At 35.6% G+C, this 21,031-nt stretch overlaps 1 protein-coding gene and 1 long non-coding RNA gene across 2 annotated transcripts in view; one reads left to right on the forward strand and one right to left on the reverse strand.

Moving 5' to 3' along the window:
- The window catches only part of Scn9a (sodium voltage-gated channel alpha subunit 9), a 149,366-nt gene that overhangs the window by 81,437 nt on the left and 46,898 nt on the right, over positions 1 to 21,031 (reverse strand). Inside the window, exons 2-7 of the mRNA XM_036183639.1 lie at positions 6,891 to 7,198; positions 3,991 to 4,109; positions 3,602 to 3,691; positions 2,943 to 3,071; positions 1,588 to 1,679; positions 427 to 639 (exon numbers count right to left, since the gene is read on the reverse strand). Of these exons, the coding sequence (XP_036039532.1) occupies positions 427 to 639; positions 1,588 to 1,679; positions 2,943 to 3,071; positions 3,602 to 3,691; positions 3,991 to 4,109; positions 6,891 to 7,148 (901 nt within the window). The 5' untranslated portion in view covers positions 7,149 to 7,198. The remainder of the gene's footprint in view (positions 1 to 426; positions 640 to 1,587; positions 1,680 to 2,942; positions 3,072 to 3,601; positions 3,692 to 3,990; positions 4,110 to 6,890; positions 7,199 to 21,031) is intronic.
- Positions 1 to 21,031, forward strand: part of LOC118581484 — a 146,161-nt gene that overhangs the window by 38,308 nt on the left and 86,822 nt on the right. The window lies entirely within an intron of this gene.

Below are 21,031 nucleotides of genomic sequence, written 5' to 3' on the forward strand. Positions count from 1 at the left end.
AGACACAATGGTTAATGTGAGTTATTATTATTCCCTAGCAACTTGAATCTTCATTTTATAGAAATTTGTTATGAAACTAACCCAGCTTCCTACACACAGAATCAATAGAAAGCTAAGGAATAGAGAGACTTATACTATCACTTCTAACATGATAACAGTTCACATACTGACAAGTTTTTATTGTGTATTTGAATACCTTCAAAATAATTAGCTGGGCTCGCCTTTAATCCCAGCACTCTGGAGGAAGAGGCAGGTGGATCTCTGTGAGTTCAAGGCCAGCCTGGTCTACAGAGTGAGATCCAGGAAAGGTGACCCCCCCCTCCAAAAAAAAAAGATAATTATAATTCAGGCACCCATGCACTGTTAAAAGAGAGTTGAGTTTTTGGTGTTATTTCTACCCGACAGCAACTATAGGGGCGTTCTTACTTTTCAGTTCTTCTTCACTCTCAACGGTATTCATGATGCTGTCTAATGTTTCATTCTCTTCAAGTTCCTTCCTGAAACATTTATGCTTTAAGTTGCCCATGAACAGCTGGAGTCCAATTAATGCAAAGACACTGAGACAGAACACAGTGAGGATCATGACGTCAGACAACTTCTTCACTGACTGGATCAGGGCCCCCACGATGGTCTTCAGTCCTTAAAATGTAGGGGGAACAAGTGCATTCAAAATGACATAAAGGGTCTGAATGAGAAACAAATCAATACATAAGCCTTACTAGAAATGCATGCATTATGTCAAGTCAATGGCCTTAAATAATTGAAACCAGAGTAGTCTTCTGGTTCAAATGTGTGGATCTGCGCAATTTGCTTCTATTAACTACAACGAGTGGTTAAAACTAATAAAATATTCCCAAAGAATCATCAGATTCATTAGTTAAGTGTGGTGGTTGCTGAAACCATAGCCATGCTTACAAATATAATTTTTGTAACTGCTAATTCAGTAAACGTTGGTCAAAAAAACCACCTCTGCATAATGACACTAAAAATGTAAGAAACTGAATAGAAGCACACAGTGGCAACATATACTGAACCAATTTTCAAGTAAGAAACAGTTTGTTGAAAGAGATAGAACAGTATCATGCAATGCCCTCATGCTTATATTTCTTATCTTCTTAATTACATGAAGTTCTGATTAGTTGAAATTTTCCTTCCTGGAAAAGTGGAAGATTAACCCTTTGTCAGGAGGAAAAATTTCAAGTGGAGATGTGAGCCAAGTGGTCATCTGCCTTCTCCAAGACCCATGCAGCTGGTTAAACTCAAGGGCTGACTTTTTAATAAAGATTGCAATACAAAAACCGAAGAAATGCAATTTGGTTTGAATTACAAAAGGAAATTCTTTTCTCCAAAAGATCAAAATCAGCCCCTGTGTTTAACTCCACTCTCACCTGGAATGACTGATATTGTTTTCAATGCTCGGAGAACTCTGAACGTTCTCAACGCTGAGACATTGCCCAGGTCCACAAACTCTGTCACATATCTGTAATAGGGGAGTTTATACACAAACACAGTGACAACACACACACAGACAAGGAAAACTCCCAAACAGCTGGAGTTGAGTGGCCTAATGCTCCACACCAATCTTACCTGGGATAACAGAAATAGTTTTCAAAGCTCTCAAGACTCTGAAAGTTCGAAGAGCTGAAACATTGCCTAGGTTTACAAATTCTGTTAAATACCTGTAGGATTAAATCAGAGTTATTCAGAATCTAGGTAGAGTCTTAATACTTACCCGTGCTGTTACTCAAAGTATTTTCTATATGTAGTCTGGCAAGTCTTTTCCTATCCTAATTTATCCTAATGTATATGATTTGAATTATTTGACAAAGGTACAAATATTGTATTTTAATGTGGTTCATATGCTTAAATAGTCATGTTATCGGCTTAGTATAGTAATACAGAGTTTTAATCTCCTACAAAATATTGAAAGCACTATACTAAGTAAAATAAGTCAAACACAGCACATTTGTTTCAAATGGAATGCCCAGCATTAGTAGTTTCTATAGAGTAAAAGCAATGTAGTATTTCCAAGAGTATGTATTAAGAGGAGACTAATAATCAGTGAAAGATTTCTTTTTGAAGTAAAATATTCTCAATTTAGATAGTAGTGGTGGCTGTACAATTTGCAATTATACTAGAAAACACTGAATTGCATACTTAAAAATGATGAACTTTGTGATACATGATTATAACAACAGAGAATGGGGAGCCATGAGAAGAGTACCCATATTTCCATTTTCTTATCCACAGGAGACAACAGAGCTACAGCTTCTCTATTGGAGGAAACCTGATAAGTAAGGAGGTGGGTAGGGATGAGGGAGTCTGAGACTAGAAATCCAAGACCCTTCTGAATTGTCAAAAAGTCTCAGGTAGACTTTGATTACTTGTATAATCCAAGATAACAGAGGAAATTATCTAGGGTTGAGATTTTGAAAAAGATTTCTGACACATGTATTTGCAAAAAGATATGAATAACTGAAAAATTATACTTAAAGTAGACTATGGTGTATATGCAAGAACAGTGTGTGATGACAACTCGGTTAAGAATATTTAACTTTTTGTTTTAATAGACTTACTAGCTCATGAATGCAGGCACTGTGCTTACAATCAGAGGTCTTATGAGTGCTTCTCACTCAAATTTTAGCTTTTAAACAAAACCTTAAGAAAAAGGTGTACCTAATTAATATTGTATGCCTACTCATATAATACATGCCAGTTCAAGTCCAGAGCAGGAAGAAAGATAATGTTTACATTAAACATGTTTTGTGTGGAAAGCACTTTCTGAAAAAAAAAATGTGAATAAGTAGTTTTTATACAAGTCCATTTACCTTTAAATATAGTTAATGTATGCAAGAACAATCAGGCTCCAAAAGTTGTTTTTACTGGAATACTATTCTGAGACCTTCATAAAATTTCCATTTCAAAAAATTGAGAGTACTTACGCAAAAACAATGACTATAAAATCCAGCCAGTTCCAAGGGTCACGGAGGAAGGTGAATTCTCCCACGCAAAAGCCTCTTGCAAGGATTTTTATGAGTGATTCAAAAGTATATATCCCAGTAAAAGTATATCTGAAGTAAAGAATACATTGAAATGTTAGTTGTGAAATGTATAACATCTCATTAAAATCTTTACATTTATTACCCCTGATTAATCAAAGGAAGGCATCTCCTGGAAGCCACCTCACAGAATATACTACACAAGTGATTCCCAGAAACTCTTAAAATGTTCTTATCAGAGACACTCAAAGAAGACACAAGTACTGAAAAGACTGAGAACATAGGTATTAGATCTGACTAGACAATCCCAATAGAGTGACTAAGAACAATATAGTCACTAACATGAGATACTTATTGTGTTTATGAACATGAAAGGGAATATGATAAGTTCACTCTTCAAAAACTCGGTAATATATAATGATTCAAACATATTCCCACTGAGTTAACACAAAAGAAAGAAAGAACTGAAAGTAAATTGTATGCCCAAGAAGATAAACTACATTGTTTTTTAGATTCATTTAACTTCTCAATTTCTATTAGGAAAAAGAAAGCATGAAAACAGTCATTTAACTCTGCTTTAAAATATACTAATGCACACTTACTCTACATTTTTGGTCCATTCTGGAGGGTTGCTCATGGTCATGAATATACAGTTGGTCAGAATTGTGCACATGATTAGCATGCTGAATAAGGTAGCTGCCAGTCAAGGAATGTGGGACACCACAAAAGGAAGAGCTGATGATGACATTGTTTGAAATGCAAACAACTTTTCTTTAGAAAATAATCAAGATGGATGCATAGATTATTTTTTGTGCTTTGAATAAAATTAACATATTCTAAAATACTAACAAGACCACCCTCTCATTCTCTTTTGAGAATAACTTATATTGGAATCCATAAAGATCTTTTAAGGTGCAGAAGAGCCCATATCTAGGTCTGAGTACAGGAGCAAACCCAGTATCCTACTTAAGCTAGGCTTTGGAAAGGATATGAATGCACTAAAATCTTAATAGATATTCTTCTTAGAGGACTGAAGGGGGACAGCATGTACAAAGCAGGTGTGGCGTTGAAACGGAAGATTGCTTTCCCTTTGTTCAATACTATAAAAGTCTGCAAGGGGAAAAAGAAACAGGATGAAGCTGTGCCCCCAACATTTCCATCCAGCACATTGGTATGAGCAGTTCATTCCTCCACATCATAGTGCAGGGCAGAAGAAATGCCACCGTGGGACTTTACAAGCAGTTCCAATGCATAGAAGCAGGTTTCAGTCACTTTGGCCAATGAATTACAAGACTGCTTCTTTCCAATAAATGAAGAATTGCACTATATAAAAGTATATATCTATATCTGTATATCTATCTATCTAATCTTGGGATGTATGTAATTCACTTGTAGGCATGCCCAATTTTTAAAAATTGTAACAATACATCATCATCTACAAAGTTCATGCTGATTAACCCCAAAATAAAATTGCCAGAAAAAAAGTCTCATGATGTAAATGTGTTTGTGAGGATGTGTTGGAGAACAATTAGAGTTCTTCTCAGCCACACACAGCCCACAGTGAGTGAGGTGAACACTTTGAGGGAGCTTCCAAGACATTAAGTCTTTCCTTTGTCAGAGTCCTTCAATGATTGCAATCACTTGTCATAACCGAAATTAATTTTAAATATAACTTTTCTCTCTTCTATTATACAGATTTTAACATTGGGCAGAAACTATTTCTGAATTTTACCACACCTTGAGAGTTATAAAGCTTACTGAGAATTGTCATGGTTAATACAAAATGGATTACATTTTTTTTCACAAGTAAGGCATGTCAGAGTTGCATGTATCCTTCCTTTCCTTGTGTGTGTGTGTGTGTGTGTGTGTGTGTGTGTGTGTGTGTGTGTGTGTGTGTGTGTGTGTGTGTTTACATGCACACATTTGCCTAAGGGTTCTGATGCACATACAAATGTGTACATATGCATGTGAGACCAAAAGACAACCTCAAGTGTATTTCTCACATATAGTAGACCTAGTTTTTATGAGATAGAGTCTCTCACTGGTGTCTACTCTAAGATTCTATTAGGCTGGCTGGCCAGTGGGCTCCAAGGGACACATCTATCTCTGACTTCTCAGAACTAGGGCTATAAACCATAATGTCCACTTTTCTTTTTAATGGGGGTTCTGGAACTCAGACCCTCCTTGCAGTGCAAGTACTTTGATGATGGAGCTATCTCCCCAGCCTGGGAACATCCTTCCAATTCATCAGTTCAATTCTCATATTTTAGTTGTATAACTGTAATGCTTAAAAACTAAAAAATGTGTTTGCTAACATTCATTGAAATTTTGAAATGTAATATATACATGTAGATAGCTCAATTCTTCCTTTACTGAAAATAAACCGTCTTGGAGTTGATTAGCCAAATTCAGTTTTAAAATTTCATTTAAAAATTTAAAATAAAAAATTCTTAAAATGTTTTCTTTGCCTTGAGACAGACCAATGACTCCTGGCAATGAACACTTGCAAGTAAAGATGAGTGGACTGAATGGTAAACTGTGTAACTCAGTGAGCCACACTACAGCTTCTACAATAAGATTCTTCTTTTTTTTTAAAATTTTTGTTTTTGTTTTATTTCCTTGTTTTTTTTTTTTTTCTTTCAAATTTGGTTTTAATTTGGGGAGTAGATAGGGAGATAAGTGTGATCAGAATGCAATTTATAAAATCTACAAAGAATCAATAAAAGTATAAAAAACAAACAAACACGTTTTGTTTCAGCTAATGCAAGGTAAGTGACATCTCCCATAAGTTTTGTATTTAATTAAACAAATTGACAAATGATAACTGCAAAATATTAAAACAATCCAAGACTAAGTTTGAACCACATTATGCTTTTCTTCAGTCAGAAGGCAAAATTCTTGAGTTATCTAAAAGGCAGTGATAGTTTTATTTTGTTGTCTTGTTTACTGAGTTTTTTATGTGTTTATAAACAGGCTTCCAACAACAGATCTTTTTAACCAAATTGGGGAGATAAGCTTCTAAGTCTGTGCTCTTGTATGGGAAATCTATTTTTTCTCTTTGAGGTAAGTATTGTCTCAACAAACTGAGCTTTCTACAAATGCATAGTGAGGAATTGTGTCATAAAAGGCAAAGAACGGAGTCAAAACTAACATGAAAACCTCTATGCTTTTATAGTCTTAGCAAGATCAAATTACATAACTGACTTTGGTGTTTTAAATTTCTTTTTCCTATTATTGAAAACTGATTTTCCCCTAACATAATATATACTGATTATCGTTGTTCTTCCTTCTACTCCTCCCAGTTCCTTCCCACTTCCCCTCTTGTCTGGATATAATCTCTTTCTGTCTCTCATTAGAAAACAAACAGCCTACTAAGGGATAATAATTTATGCTATCATTATTCATTTACTGTAAAACTTTAATGGAATTTAAAAATACACCCACAGGAATTAAATATTACCATGAATAGCTGGCAAGATGGCTCAGTGGGTAGAGGCATTTTCTACCAAGCCTGATGACTTTAGTTGATCCCTAGGCCTCACATAGTGGAAGTAGAGAATCAACTCCCACAAAGTTGAGAATTCATCCTTGCACCCTACATACCAAATAAGTGTAAAAAATTATAGCCATAACTATAAAATTACAGGTGATTGTTCACCGTGTCATACCTAAAAAGGAAGACTTCCTATCGATTATGTTAAAAAATAATCAAATGAAATCAAATAAGCATGCCAATGCTACTACCAGTTTTAATGAAATACTAGAAAAATGTACATATTCTCAACATTCTAATTTGTGTTTAGTATAAAATGAATGAAGTCATTAAGTTTCATGTTTCTTTGTATGGAATGAAGTCAAGAGAACCCTACCATTGAAGTCTCAATAGCTTACTTTCTTGTCTGCATAGTATGGATCCAGGTCCTCCAGGGGCTCTGACACCATCCCAGGGGGAATATCACCATAGATGAAGGGCAGCTGTTTTCCAGCTTCCAAGTCACTGCTGGGCTTGGGACCTTCTTCATCATCTTCTTTCTTTTCATCTTTGTGTTCCTTGGCTTTTTCTTCAGAAATGCGTTGTTCAATGAGGGCAAGAGACTGTTTTGTAAAGTAGACAAAGCTCTGTGGTCCTGGGGGAGGCAGCATTGCCATCTTTTCATCCTGTATATTTTATTTCCCCTTTAGCTCCTTACCTAAGAGGCCTGGGTAAAAATAAAGAATTGAAAACATAAACACATGGCTTTTCGAGAAGACAATTTAAAAATTAATGTCAACAAACTCCAGCCTAGAGGTGTGTTTGGTGGATATGATTATTATTGATAGCCAACCTGATGGGATCTACAGCTGCCACAGAGACAGGACCCTGGATGGAACTATGAGGAATTATACATGGTATGTGTGTGTCTGTGTGTGTGTGTGTGTGTGTGTGTGTGTGTGTGTGTGTGTGTGTATGTGTGTGTGTGTGTGTTAGGTTAGTCTATGGATATGACTGTGAAGGAGTATCTAGATCAGATTAACTGAAATAAGAAGAACTTTCTTGTATGTAGGCAGCATGATATCATGGTCTGGGATCTTGAACTTTATAAAAAGAAGAAAGCTAACTGAACCCAAGCATTCACTACACTGTGCTTCCTGATTATGGACAGAATGTGACCAGCTGCCTTGAGGCCTTGCTTCCATGGCTTGTCTGCCATAGTGGACTGTACCCTTAAAAATTAAGTCAAATTAGCTTCTCCTTTCCTTGAAGCTTGCTTCTTACCAGGTAGTAGTTACAGCAAAGAGAAATATAATGGACTAGTAGAGTACTTTCCTTTCATGCACAAAGGCTTTCAAATCCAAACAAATAAACAACAAAGCAACCAATTCAAGTATAAGAGGTAATGTGTCTATAAATTCAAACTATGAAGTAACCCTGCTGGGCAAGAAATACATATTGCTTCTTTGTTAAAATAACTGAATCTAACAATCACAACTCCAAAGTGAAATAAAAAATTATAATTTCCAGGGAAAAATGTTTTAAACCCGCTTTATTTTTCATCTGTAATATATTTAATATTAAAGCAATCCATGAAGTTGTCTAATGCCGGTCAAATGAAATAACACTATTGCCAGATATCATCAAAGTTATTTAAAAAGAAAACAGGCATTTTCTCTGGTACTGGTGTTGATGTTGAATTACTGAGTGTGACTGTTTCCAGAGAACATCTCTGTATTTTGAGCTGAAAAGTGAAATGTACAGGAAATGTTTACTTTGATCATGAAGTGTGCTTTTCTCAAGGCTTCAGTGGTTACATAAACCTTGGATTTCGTTATCCATAGCAGGAATTAGAAAGCTTCTCACTGTGGTCAGCATGGAGGCCCATCACTAGAAAGCCAGAACTCCAGAGTCAAAGGCAGAAAATCTTAAGTTCAAGACAAGCCTGGGTTACACTGCAAATCCTGCCTGAGAAAGTGAAAATAAACTAAAACAGTAACAACAACTAACTTGGCAGATTGTGTCTTAAGGGACTTCGTCACTTGCAGAGGATAAATTAAGAAGAGTTGCTATATTCTGCTCTTTTTTTCCCTGCAGCCCGTTGTAAACTGCACGTGAATTGTAGCAATGACCATAGTAGATATATAAATGCAGAAAGAGATTGTTGAAACTATTTTTCCTGGATTTCTCCCATTCCCTTGGCATAACCAATAAGCTTTGATTAGGACAAAGTGGATTATTTTTTTCTTCAGGCATCTGGGCACATTCAGTGAGCTTGCTGAATACCAATGCTCTAAGGTGACATAGGTAAAAATGAAATCTTCAACATATAGAGAGATGTTGAGGTGAGGCGTGGCTCATCTGTTGCTACGGCTGCTTCCATCTTCCCTTACTCTGTTGGATGACTAATTAAGGACTTGTAGAAATTATAGGTTTCCTCAAAGGAGTTTAGAAGCAGTAGAAGCACTTTTGAATGTAGTTTGTTTTTAGGTTTGTAAAACATACTCTGTTTTTGTGAAGAATGCTTTTTGTGGTTTGTGAGATAGTTGGTATGCCATGGCACACTTCACATTTCCTTTCTAGTCTGCTAATTCATCTTTACTTACAGGAAGTAGCTCACCAAACACTAAATCTGCACATTTCATTATATCATATATTTATACCTGTGAGAATTAAGAGAAAATAGAGCTTTGTCCTCAGCATATTTGTGTGTGAAAAAGGCACACACTATCGACTCCAAAGACAGACTTTGCGTCACTCTAATAAAGGCAAATATGACTAGGATAAGTAGCTTTCATCATCTTTTCTAGTCTCACAAAGAAACACAGAGAGAGGTGTAAGCACATGTCAGGAGATAATCACAGGTTAATAGAAGTTCTGGTTGTGATGCAAAGTTCTACATTTCTGATATAAATGGTTGTGTCTTTTCCCTTTCTCTATTTACTTGCTTTTCAGTGGAGAACTGAAAAGCATTGTGGGAGCAGAAACAAATTTAATAAGATAGAATATTGAAAGTCATGCAATGTTATATTTGTTAAATAGTACATATTTACTTACACACTCAAAATGATCAAACTACGTACTCATGAATAAAGAAGAAGGGCCACAGACAGCTAATATTACTGTCTGTGAAGAAATTCTTGATAATTAATTAACTGCACTGAATTGACTCTAATTGTTTGATACAGTGTGTAGAACTTTCATCACAGACATGCTGACATGATTCCAGATGTTGGTAGCTTTATTGAATTTATATTCATTTAATTTGACAAGTAAGCTCATGAGTACAATTGCCACGAATGTCTGAGACATTCCACAGCATTTGTGGGCTCTTGATGTACATGACTGAATAACTAATGATTATACACATTCTAAAGTAAGTAGCAGAGCTGTCGTTCCTCTCTCAAGAATTACTTGTCAAAATTCCATGTAATAGACACATCTCATGTCCTGTGCTATCTATATTTTCCCATTGTTCTTAGAGTCACCATGCATATGCAGTGACCCCAGATCCCCTGGAACTGGAGTTACAGCTGGCTGTGATTCACCATGTGAGTGCTGGGAATGGATCCAGATCCTCTGGAAGAGCACCCAGTGTTCTTAATTACTGAGCCATAACTATAATCCCCCCAAACTCTTTAAAATGTTAAGTGAAAGACATAATTGACAGAGAAAAAGAATGTAAAACCCACATGATATCAAAGAGTAAAAGACATTTAGAAAAAAATAAAGAAAATATAATGAAAATGACAGATGAAAATGTTTCCTTAATAAAGTGAATATTATAGTATGTCAACATGCAAAATTCAACAAAGAACAAAATGACTATATATATATACAAATAGTTAGCCAACATTTCATGTTATCTATGTCAAACATCACAAGTAGTTGAAGAAGAAAAACTAAAGTAAGAGAAGTCAAATTAATTTATTAATATATGAAAGGTATTAACAAAATAATGATATTTGAGATGAAATGTTCAAATAATATGAATAAATAAGGTACACAGATGTTTGCATAGATATTTTGCAGATCTAGCAAAAGTTTTAAATACATTGACTAATGTTTATTGCCAAATGCTTTCCCTTCTAGGAATTTATCCAAAGCCAATAATGTCAAATTCCTCCTAACAATTATGAAGATGTTTATTGAAATGTTTTGTACTAAATAAAATTGTAATCAATACATATATTAAAGTCAGAATTTATTAAGTAACAAAATGAACACATAAGAATAAACCTGAACAGCTTTTGAAGAGTGCTTTCATAGCCTAGTAGTTTATAAACAGCTTATAATGGATAACAGATGGACTTCAATTTTCATTCACACATGTTTTAAACTAAAAATGTAAATGTATAGAAGTATATTCAGTATGTATCGTGTTGAATAAAAGCAATCCCTGGTCTGCAATTAGTAATTATTCTTTTACAAGATTTATTACATTTACTTAAGAGTGAATGCGTTTCTTTAATAAAATATTAAAACCATGTTGTACCACACATGGTGTGGGGTGGACATCAACCTCCAGGGGTAAGTTTTCTCCATGCCTAATGTAGGACCTTAGGCTCAAACTCAGGTTGTCAAGCAACTTAATGGACCTTAGAATCAAACTCAGGTTGTCAAGCAATTTAATGGCAATCAGTGTTACCCTCTGAGCAATCTTATCAAGGCAATTAAGTCTTGTTAATTATATTATACTTTTGTCTTAAATATTTTATAGCATGAAATGCCATACTCATATCACAAAATAATGCATACTTTCAAACAAAGTATTCTGATCTCATTTTTATTTAGCAAATAAAACAATATTTGTTGCTACCAAGTTTAACTGGTACTTTGAACTAAAAGGTCATCATACTTTTTATTATTACTATCATATATTCTTTAGAGTGAAATTACAATATTACACACAAAGTTAATGGATTTTTTATTTCATTACTGCTTTGTTCATGTGTCCTTAATCTTACAGTAAAGGGCTTTTAGGCAACTCCCAAAAGGAAAATCTAAATATGTTATATTTGTACCTAGAACTTTTAAATCTTTAATTAAATATGGAGGAATTCTGAACTCTTTTTTTTTATATAACACTAGAATCCATTTACCTAATATCTCTATATCTATTATTTAACTATTTATGTAACACTTATGTATGTCTATCCATCCATTTTTCAGTTTTTCTTCATAAATATTTTCAGTTATACAATGCCAACTTTTAATCAATAATAGTGGCCTTTTCATATGGGTACCATATTGCCCGTGTCTGTATTGCCTGTGGAGTGACAAGAACAGTGTACTGCAGGTAATTTCATAAAACCACTGGGGGGGGGGGCGCTAGAGTCCATGGGTCTCAAAAGCATAATGCAGATGAGGTAAGGAGATAGAAGCACAGCCCACAGCAGTCATGAACATGTTGGAAAGGAGAGATGAGAAATTGGCACATGGGAAGGACAAAAGAATGAAAGCTGATTAAACCAAGGATTGTCTGCTCAACAACGTTTCAGGACATTTCCATACCTTGTGATATCACCCCTTCTTTATTCAACTATGAAGCAGTGTGATGTATCCCCTAAACTGAACTGGAAAACAAATTTCAGAATGAGTTACACTGGGTTACCTGGGTGTTGACTCCCACTAAAGCTAGAAGCAATGTGGAGTCCGGAGAGAGGGGGACTCTTGTTCATGTCTCCTTGCACATATATGCTAAGATGTAGCCTGGGTATCAGTGTACCAGGAACATAAACAGAACTTGAAGCCATCCTCCCCCTCCTGAACGATGAGTTATTTGGGGGAACAAACCTACATCTATCTACACATGGAGAGAAGCAACCTTCCCTAAAAGCAATCCACTCTTTTCCCGATGGGAATTAGACAACAAGTGATAAATTCATTTTCTAGTACTACCAGACAGAAAGCTGTCGACCCAAGTGAATGTACTAAACACTTAAGTCTTGTTTTAAAAGAAGCACAAATATTATACACATTAAAAAAAAAAAAGATAAAACTGGTGTTCCTTGAGAAGTTTCAGGAGACAGAAAATCTACTACATAAAACAACAGGCAACAAGAACACTAAAGATACATTTCTTGCCAGGCGGTGGTGGCACACACCTTTAATCCCAGCACTTGGGAGGCAGAGCCAGGCAGATCTCCATGATTTTGAGGCCAGCCTGGGCTACAGAGTGAGTTCCAGAAAGGCACAAAGCTACACAGAAAAACTTGGTCTCAAAAAACCAAAGGAAAAAAGAAAAAAAGATACAGTTCTTTATAACTAAAGGCATGGTTATAAAAATAAATTTCCAATAAACTGTTATTAAACAATGTCAGAAATAGAAGCTAGAAATGCAGTTACCTTTTAAGTACACATTACTGGAAAATTTAAAAGCTTCCAGAAATCAGAGTACAACTGTACATAAACGACCATCAGATTACCATTAAAAATTCCCCAACCACCTTCTTTGCTCTAACATAGTGAGAGAATCTCTATTTCCACCCGCCTCATATCAAGTCTGATAGCAAATATAACATTTTTTGAGGTATAAAGAGACTCAAATTTATTTCCTTTCTCATTTTCTGTGAAATTTATTTGAATTTAAATGGTATTAAAAATATAGAATACAAGAAACAGTCCAGATTAGATTGGCTAGCAAATAGTGTGAATAAAAGGAAGGAAATTTGCTTCTTCAAAAAGTGTTAACTACATAATATAATAGTTGTCCAAACAGAGAGCAAATCAAATTGTGACATGGAGTTTGACCAGTCAATGGAATTAAAGAGGAGAAGGTCTAATGAAACTTGATGCAGTCTTCAAGGTACAAAATTTAAATGAATATTTTATTTCTTTCTCTTTGTCAACCACCTTATTAATTATGAAACGTTTTTATGATTTGACAAGAGTATCAGCTTATCATTCTGCCACTTTGCTAATTACTAATGCTTATAGGAAATGTTAGTGTAGTGATTGAACAAGCAGATAGGTGTATATGGACATATCATATTGCCACTGGAAAAATAATGTCATGGTGAACATAAGCTGGGAGATAAGCAGGAGAGCTGATGTCCTAATCTTATATCAAGTTATGGCGGTTTGAGTGATAAATATCCCACATCATCTTGGGCATCAGAATACTTGATTCCCACTTGGTGGTGTTGTTTGGGTAGGTTTAGGAGATGTGACATTGCAGCTGCCTAAAGTGTGCCATGTAGGGATGGACTTTGGGAGTTTAAAGACTCTTGTCATTTCTAGTTTATGCTCTGATTTGTGCTTTCATTTCAAGATAGGAACTCTTTGCATCCCAGTCCAGGACCCAAGCTTGCTACATTCTGCCATGGTTCTCTCCAACTCCGGACTCTTACTGTGTGGAAACCTAAGCTCAAGTAAATCTTTTCTTCTGTAAGTTTCCTCGTTCATAGTGTTTCATCACAGCAATAGAAAAAACAACCAATACACAGTGGGAATAGACACAAGGTGGAAATAGAAAGAGGTTCAGGCATGTTCTATTGAAAAGTATGAATTCAGTTAAATTAAGATAAATAGAGTTCAAATGGATGGGAACTTGAAAATGGCAAAAGGAGGGTTGCCTAAGTAAATAAATACTTTATTGTTTAAGTTAGAATATTTGCTATTTAAAGGAAATGAAAATGAGAGGGCAGCATAGCCCTAACAGATGTGAAGAAGCTAGAAAAAATTAGGAAGGGAATGGCTAGAACACGAGACAATACTGTGAGTTCATTGCCACAGGTAATTGTAATTTTACAAAACTAATTAGAAGAAGCAAAAATAGGCTATACATTGTGGGGAGACCCCAAACCTCTTCCTTGAACCCAAGAAGCCAATATGCAGCTTCTAGTGTAGAAGACACCATCATCTGCATTGGACCCTCACAGTACTGACTGCTTCATATCTCTCCAAAGTTATCTATTGAGAACACTTAAGTCTAATTGGGGATAAATTGTCAACAATTTGCAAGTTATTTTATTAGTATATGCCAAGGGAACAAAGTGACACATGGAAAGATTGTGTCTTCTCCTGTCTCAGCTTAAGGGAACACTGAACACTGTACACTATAGGCTGTGGCTGGGTAGTGGGATGTATGTCTTTCCACAATATCAAATGCCCTGGTAACCCTTATTAATTATCCATGATGGGCTTGGGCTTCTGTACACAGTTAATCTGCCTTACATATAACTAAGAATTTCTAGTCTAGAATTAATGAGTTTTACCTCCTAAATATTTCCCTAATACTGGAATTTTAATTTTTCAAATGTATGTTAAACAGTCATCAAGGAATAACTAAGTATGGCTTCCACAACATACTTACATTATAGTTAGCCTACGTCCTTTGTGGTTTTTGAAAACAGCATATACAGGAATTGCCTGTGTTACTTAAATACACACAGATACTTGAGCATACCTGGTGATTCTGAAATGGGAAGGGCCTACCTAATATGCCTTCCTTTATGGACTATAATTTGGTAATGGGAACTTTTCATTAAGAACTAATTAAAATAAATGTGTGTTGGGGGGAGCATGAAGATCAGACGAAAACTTGTAGGAGCCAGTTCTCTCCTTCCACTGTGTAGGTCCTGGGAATTGAGCCCTTGCCCACTAAGCAATCTTGCTGTCCCAAGAACCATTTTAAAAATAAAATATATATTTATGTGAGCATGCACAAACTAATGGAGATGTTTTATTAGTCAAAATGGAAGACATTTGCTTTAAAGATACATTTTTGAATTTTGTTTTATTTGAAGAACACACAAAATAGAAGCTTGAATTCTCCATTTGAAAGTTGGAATGGGTAAACATAACAAATATCAGAGTATATTGACGATAATAGTAATCGTCATTAAGACAATATTTAGAACACTGTATCATTTTATCATTGAGCAAAGACGAGTTGGAATGAGGGGAAAAGTTTGAAGGGAGGGAAAGAAAGAGGAAGGGAGATAGGTAGGTAGATAGATAGATAGATAGATAGATAGATAGATAGATAGATAGATAGAGATAGATAGAATGTTTAGAGAAGAGAAGGAAGACTACAGGTGACCAAAAAGGAGATGAGAGAATGACAAAATAAAAGAGTGAATGAGTGAAAAATACCCATGACCTCCTAGCGTACTTCCAGCTGCAAGATAGCAAAAAAGCAAAGCAAGATTTTCAACATGTTAATTTTTATTTTAATTCTTTATATTTTAATCCTAATTAGGTGCCATTGATATGATTTCATTGCCACCAGGAAGCCCACTTTTGAATATTTCTCTCTGTGTATTCATTTGAGACATGCAATGCTCTCCTCAGAGTATTCTACATAGTCAATCATCCCTCAAACCTGCCAGCTCTAATGTAACCTCAGACAATCTGTTGCTAAGCGACGAGCAAGGACAAGGAAGAACCATTGCTGTGGTTAACTAACCAGGAAGTACATTTAGCCTTCCTAGTATTTATTTTAGAAAGCTGAATTGCCAGCTTTCAGTAGTAGATGACAAAATTTCTTACCAAGGCAAAGACATTAAAAGGAACATTTATTTTTATCAGCCTCAGAAGCAAAGTTATAGCTTATTTTATTTATTTATTTTAACATTTATTTAATTGTTGAGAATTTCATATTTAAGTATTGTATTTGCATCGTTTACTCCTTTTCTTTCTTCAGCTCCTCTTATGTCCTACTGATTTCTTCTCAAATTCATGGCCTCTTATTCTATAATTATTTACACAGATAAAAAGACACACACACATGAAAACCACCCGCCCCTACACTCTTATAGATGCAACCTTGTAAGTTCATTTAGTGTTCCTCATATGTATATGCGTTTAGGGCTGTGACTGCTTGAGGTTGGATTACCTATCATGAGGCCCATCTTTGGAACAGACATTCTCGAAGTTGTTAATTGCCTGTAGCTTTATAAACATATACATACATATAAAATTTTTTCACTTTACATTGATTTCTGTAATTTCTTCTGAATTCTGAGTTCTCATAAAATATTGAATATATAGCCCAGCTTATCATTTATACAATATTAGATGGGTAAAATGTTCATAACAGTCTGTATTACCCTGATGTCCACATTCATCAGATTAGATGCTCACAACATGTCAGAGCTCACAACAAAGACTAGTATTGACTTGATGATTGCAGTTTTGGCCCTCTAGCTGTGAGATGTGGCTCTATGCAGATGATGTTACCACTTTAAACTGCAATTTATTAATTAGAAAAATAATCACACTGTCAACAAATGTTTCATATGAGATAGAAAATGTGTAAAGTACCTAACAGCATTTGGCACCTGAGTAAGGCATGTATGAGAGGAGCTTTTTATTGCTCTGAACTCAACTCAAGTCTCTGATTTAATTTATCACCTGAGTCAACAACACTTCTGTTACTAAATTCTACTAACTGCATTAATTTGAAAATATTTTAGTTTACCTTGGTTTCTTGGCCTTTTAAACACAAAACATTTCGTGTCTCTCTAAAGTAATATGCTGTGGATATCGCTCTGTATAAATAAAATGCTGTTTGGCCAGCGGCCAGGCAGGAAGTATAGGTGGGACAAGAGAGAAGAGAATTCTGGGAGGTGGAAGGCTGGGGGAGAGAGATGCTACCAGCCACCACCATGACAAGGAAGATGTAAGTTACAGGTAAGCCACGAATCAAGTGACAAAGTATAGACTAATAGGAATAGATTAATTTAAGATAGAACAACTGGATAACAAGAAGCCTTCCATAGCCATACAGTTTATAAGTAATATAAGCATCTGAGTGATTATTTTATAAGTGGGTTGTGGGACTTTGTGGGGGGGGGGGCGGGAGACTTGGTGGCACCTGGAGAAGATCTCCAACTACAGTAATAAACATGTGCATTAATGTTATTTCTTTTGAAGAAGCTTGGAGCTGGAAAATATAAGATTTGAATCTCAGATTTACCCCTCACTAGCCTTGATACCTTCACATTCAAAATACACAACTTCTCTTTGTCAAATACAAAATCAGAAGGACTTAGAACATTACTGGTTACTTCATAAAATGCCACTGTAGATACTGAAAAAATTTCCCTAGTACTGACCACACAGGGCCTTAGTCTGTGGCTCCATATATTCAGGTAAATTCTCATTTGAACCTTATTCCAAGATATTATAAGTATTGTTAATTAGAACAAAGTATGTGACTCAGGAAATGTCATCACGATTTTTTTGGCTCTTTTAAAAGTCATGATCAATATTTCTAAACTCAAAGGGAAGTGAATTCCAACTCTTGACTCCCCTTCTGAGAAGTATTTAAGTGTCACTAATGGAGCCTCTGAACCGAGGACAACAAGATCCCCTCCTCCAGGCGGAGAAATGTCTCAGGTCTCTGATGTCTCCCGAGAGTCTTAGGAACTCTGAGGGTCTGGAATGGATATTGTGCTGAAAACCTATAGAGAGGCAAAAATCAGAGGCAGCTGACGGTGTAAAAATTTTACTTGTAAGAGATTTCTTTAGTTTTTGGGATACTGTAGTCTTTTTGTACAGAGAACATTCATGGGAGAATCCCCTCAAATATTGACAGTCCTAATTGTGACTGTCTCAGAAATTATGGAGGGGAGGCTCCATGTTAATTCTTACCCTAGTGACTGGATGGGGAAAATGTGAACTGTGTTTGCCCGTTATCACAGCTAGCAAAGGTCTCACTGGACCCCTGAATCATTTTGACCACATAGAAGGCAGCTGATAGTAGAAATTCAAATTGTAATTATCAAATGTTTTGTGAGAACTCTATTGTGTTCAGATAGGCTAGAGTCTCATTATGTGCATATAATTGGTGATTTCCATTTTGTTTTTTAATGAATATTATCAGCATATATCTTACATATTGTAACTATGTTTTAAGATGGAGGTATTCTTATAAAACCTTTCTCAGAAATTTCAACAGCAAGTTTTGTTTGATAGTTTTCAATACTTCTTACCTCCATAGTTATCTCAGGCTATTTTATACACCCATCCCCACCATGCCTAGTGAGTTTCTTACCTGTAGTAATTTAAATTGCATTTATATTAAACCAGTGCAACAAACCACATTTAAAAATCTTTCATATGTGAACAAAATGCATGAATAAATAAAAAGAAAGTAAACGAAAACTTTTAAAATCTAGATAAAATTAGTTCAGATCTAAATTATAAAAAGTAGCTGATATGTAAAAATAAGTAAATTTTATCTTTTGTATTGATTTTCATCGTTAACAAATAAAAAACTGTTCCTAAAATACCACTTCTTCAGAAAGAGTGATGTGTTTCACCAGGTAAAATTTTGATTGAACTCCCTTTTTGAAGCATTTTCAAGCATCATGAAATCTTCAAAAGTGTTTTTTTTTTTTAAAAGGGACTTACATTAAATCAGAGTGAATATCAATAAAGATTACCTAACTTGATAATGTATACCATTAATATGATGTGATGTTGTGCACTTTATTAGTGTGGTACCCTACTCCAACTTTTAATATAGAATTTTCAGGAGAAAATTATCAGAAAAGACCAATCCAAGAATAGGACATGTGTGATAGATTATAGTGATTATCAAATTAACAAGATACAGAATAGCCTGAAATCTCTGAGCGTGGTCTGTGGGCGATTTTCTCATTTAGGTCACCTGAGGTAGGAAGATTCACCTCAACTGCCAGACTGACTGAAAAGGAACAAATGAAGTAAGTACCAGTGTTCATTGGCTCCTTCCTGACTATGGAAGCACCGTGGTCAGCAATTTCAAGCTCCTGACACTGATTTTCCCACCATGACACACTACACCATGCTTTGTGAGCCAGAATCAATCCTTCCTTCCTGAATTCCCCTTTGTCCAGCATTTGATCACAATGAGAATAGGGACCAATACAGAAAATGGTTACTGAGAAGTTGGGGCATTTTCTGTCATAAATGTGGCAATATGTTTCTTAGGCCTTTGGAAACTGGATCATAGGGGAAGGTGGAATAATGTGGACTTTGTGTGAGCAAAGCTATGGAGCACAGAGCAGAGAGAAATGGGCCATTCTTGTGGAAGCTTGGGAAACAGGAATGTTGCGAGAAATACAAGCCGTGGAGACCGGGATCCTGAGGTTTCGGGGGGAAATGACCCCGCCTTGGGCTCAAGGGACACATGTGATATTCTGGCCAAGAATCTGGCTTCATTCTGTCCTCATTCTGAGAAATCAAAGAAGGTTGAATTTAAAGGGAGTGACTAATTTGTTTGGCAGAGGAAATTCCAAGACAGAAACATTTGGGCTATATTGTAATTACTCCTCCTTTCTCTTGTTCATGTCTAGAGAGAGGGGAGGAAGGAAGAGAGAAAGAAAGGAGAGAGGAGAGAGGAGAGAGAGAGGGAAGGAGGGAGGGAGGGAGGGAGGGAGAGAGAGAGAGCAAAACGCAGGATAAAAGACAAGAAAATGCGAACTTTGGCAAGCAAGTTGTGTGAACAAGTTTGGAAACCAGCACTCTGCACTGGGCCAACAGAAAGAAGTTGGGCAAGGGCAAGGCCAGGAAGGGTTAAACAGGGTGTGAGATGGGAGGCCAGGACAGAGAGGTGAACAGGTGAGAGGGTAACTAACACTAAAGACCTTTAGAAAAAGTTATATACACACCTTCTGTTGTATAAACTTCCTAAACACATATACAAAAATAGTTACAATAGAGTTACCCTCTCACAGACAGACAATGCCCCTACTAGGCACCACAGAATAACAAATAAAAAACTCAGTGTTTGAAATGGGCTATCTCTTTGTGAGGTTCTTGGCTATAGACCCTCAAAGACCCTCCCAAACATTATTGGCTATTGCCAATGCTATTGGTTACCAACTAGAACTTGACCTTACGACCCTATTGCTCAAGACAAATCAAATTTGAAACATAAAACCTGGAGAAATGAAGCAAGTATTGATCTGAAAACATTCTATCTATGGTCTAGATTTTATAATGTTGGAAGATCCTACTGTACTTGATGGATTATAAAAAAAAAAGACAACACAAAGTTGAATGGATAGTGAAAAGGTATTTGTGAAGAGTTGAGGGTGAACATGATTGAATACGTTGTACAAAATTCTTCAAGATCTAGTAAAAGTAGACAAACAAATCTTTTCCAAGGTAAGAGATTTAAAAAAAAAACTGTGAAAAAATCAATTACAGAATTGCAAAAATCAGAATGTCCCATGGTGGTACATGCCTCCTATGCCATCACTCTTGGTGAAGATAGGAAGATCATGAACTCAAGGACACCTGTGATATATAGAAAGGTTGAGGCCAGCCTGGGCTACAAATGACCCTGCCTGGAAAAACAAACACCAAAAATGTTGCAGTTAATGTATCATGTTTATAAAGTGTACTATGATAAGTGACTAATAATCAGAACTTCTATTCATTAAGACAAGTTACAATTAATAAGGAATCTCCTATTTTACTAGTGTTGAGTTATAATCAATACAGAAATTATATATTTTATGTCATACAAAATAACGTTGCTTTTATCAATAGGAGATCCATTAGAAATGCTGATCAATGTTTTAGGTCTTTAGGCTTGGTAAGATAACTTTCTATAAATTTA

Source organism: Onychomys torridus, chromosome 4, assembly GCF_903995425.1.
Source record: "Onychomys torridus chromosome 4, mOncTor1.1, whole genome shotgun sequence".
Classification (NCBI taxonomy): domain Eukaryota; kingdom Metazoa; phylum Chordata; class Mammalia; order Rodentia; family Cricetidae; genus Onychomys; species Onychomys torridus.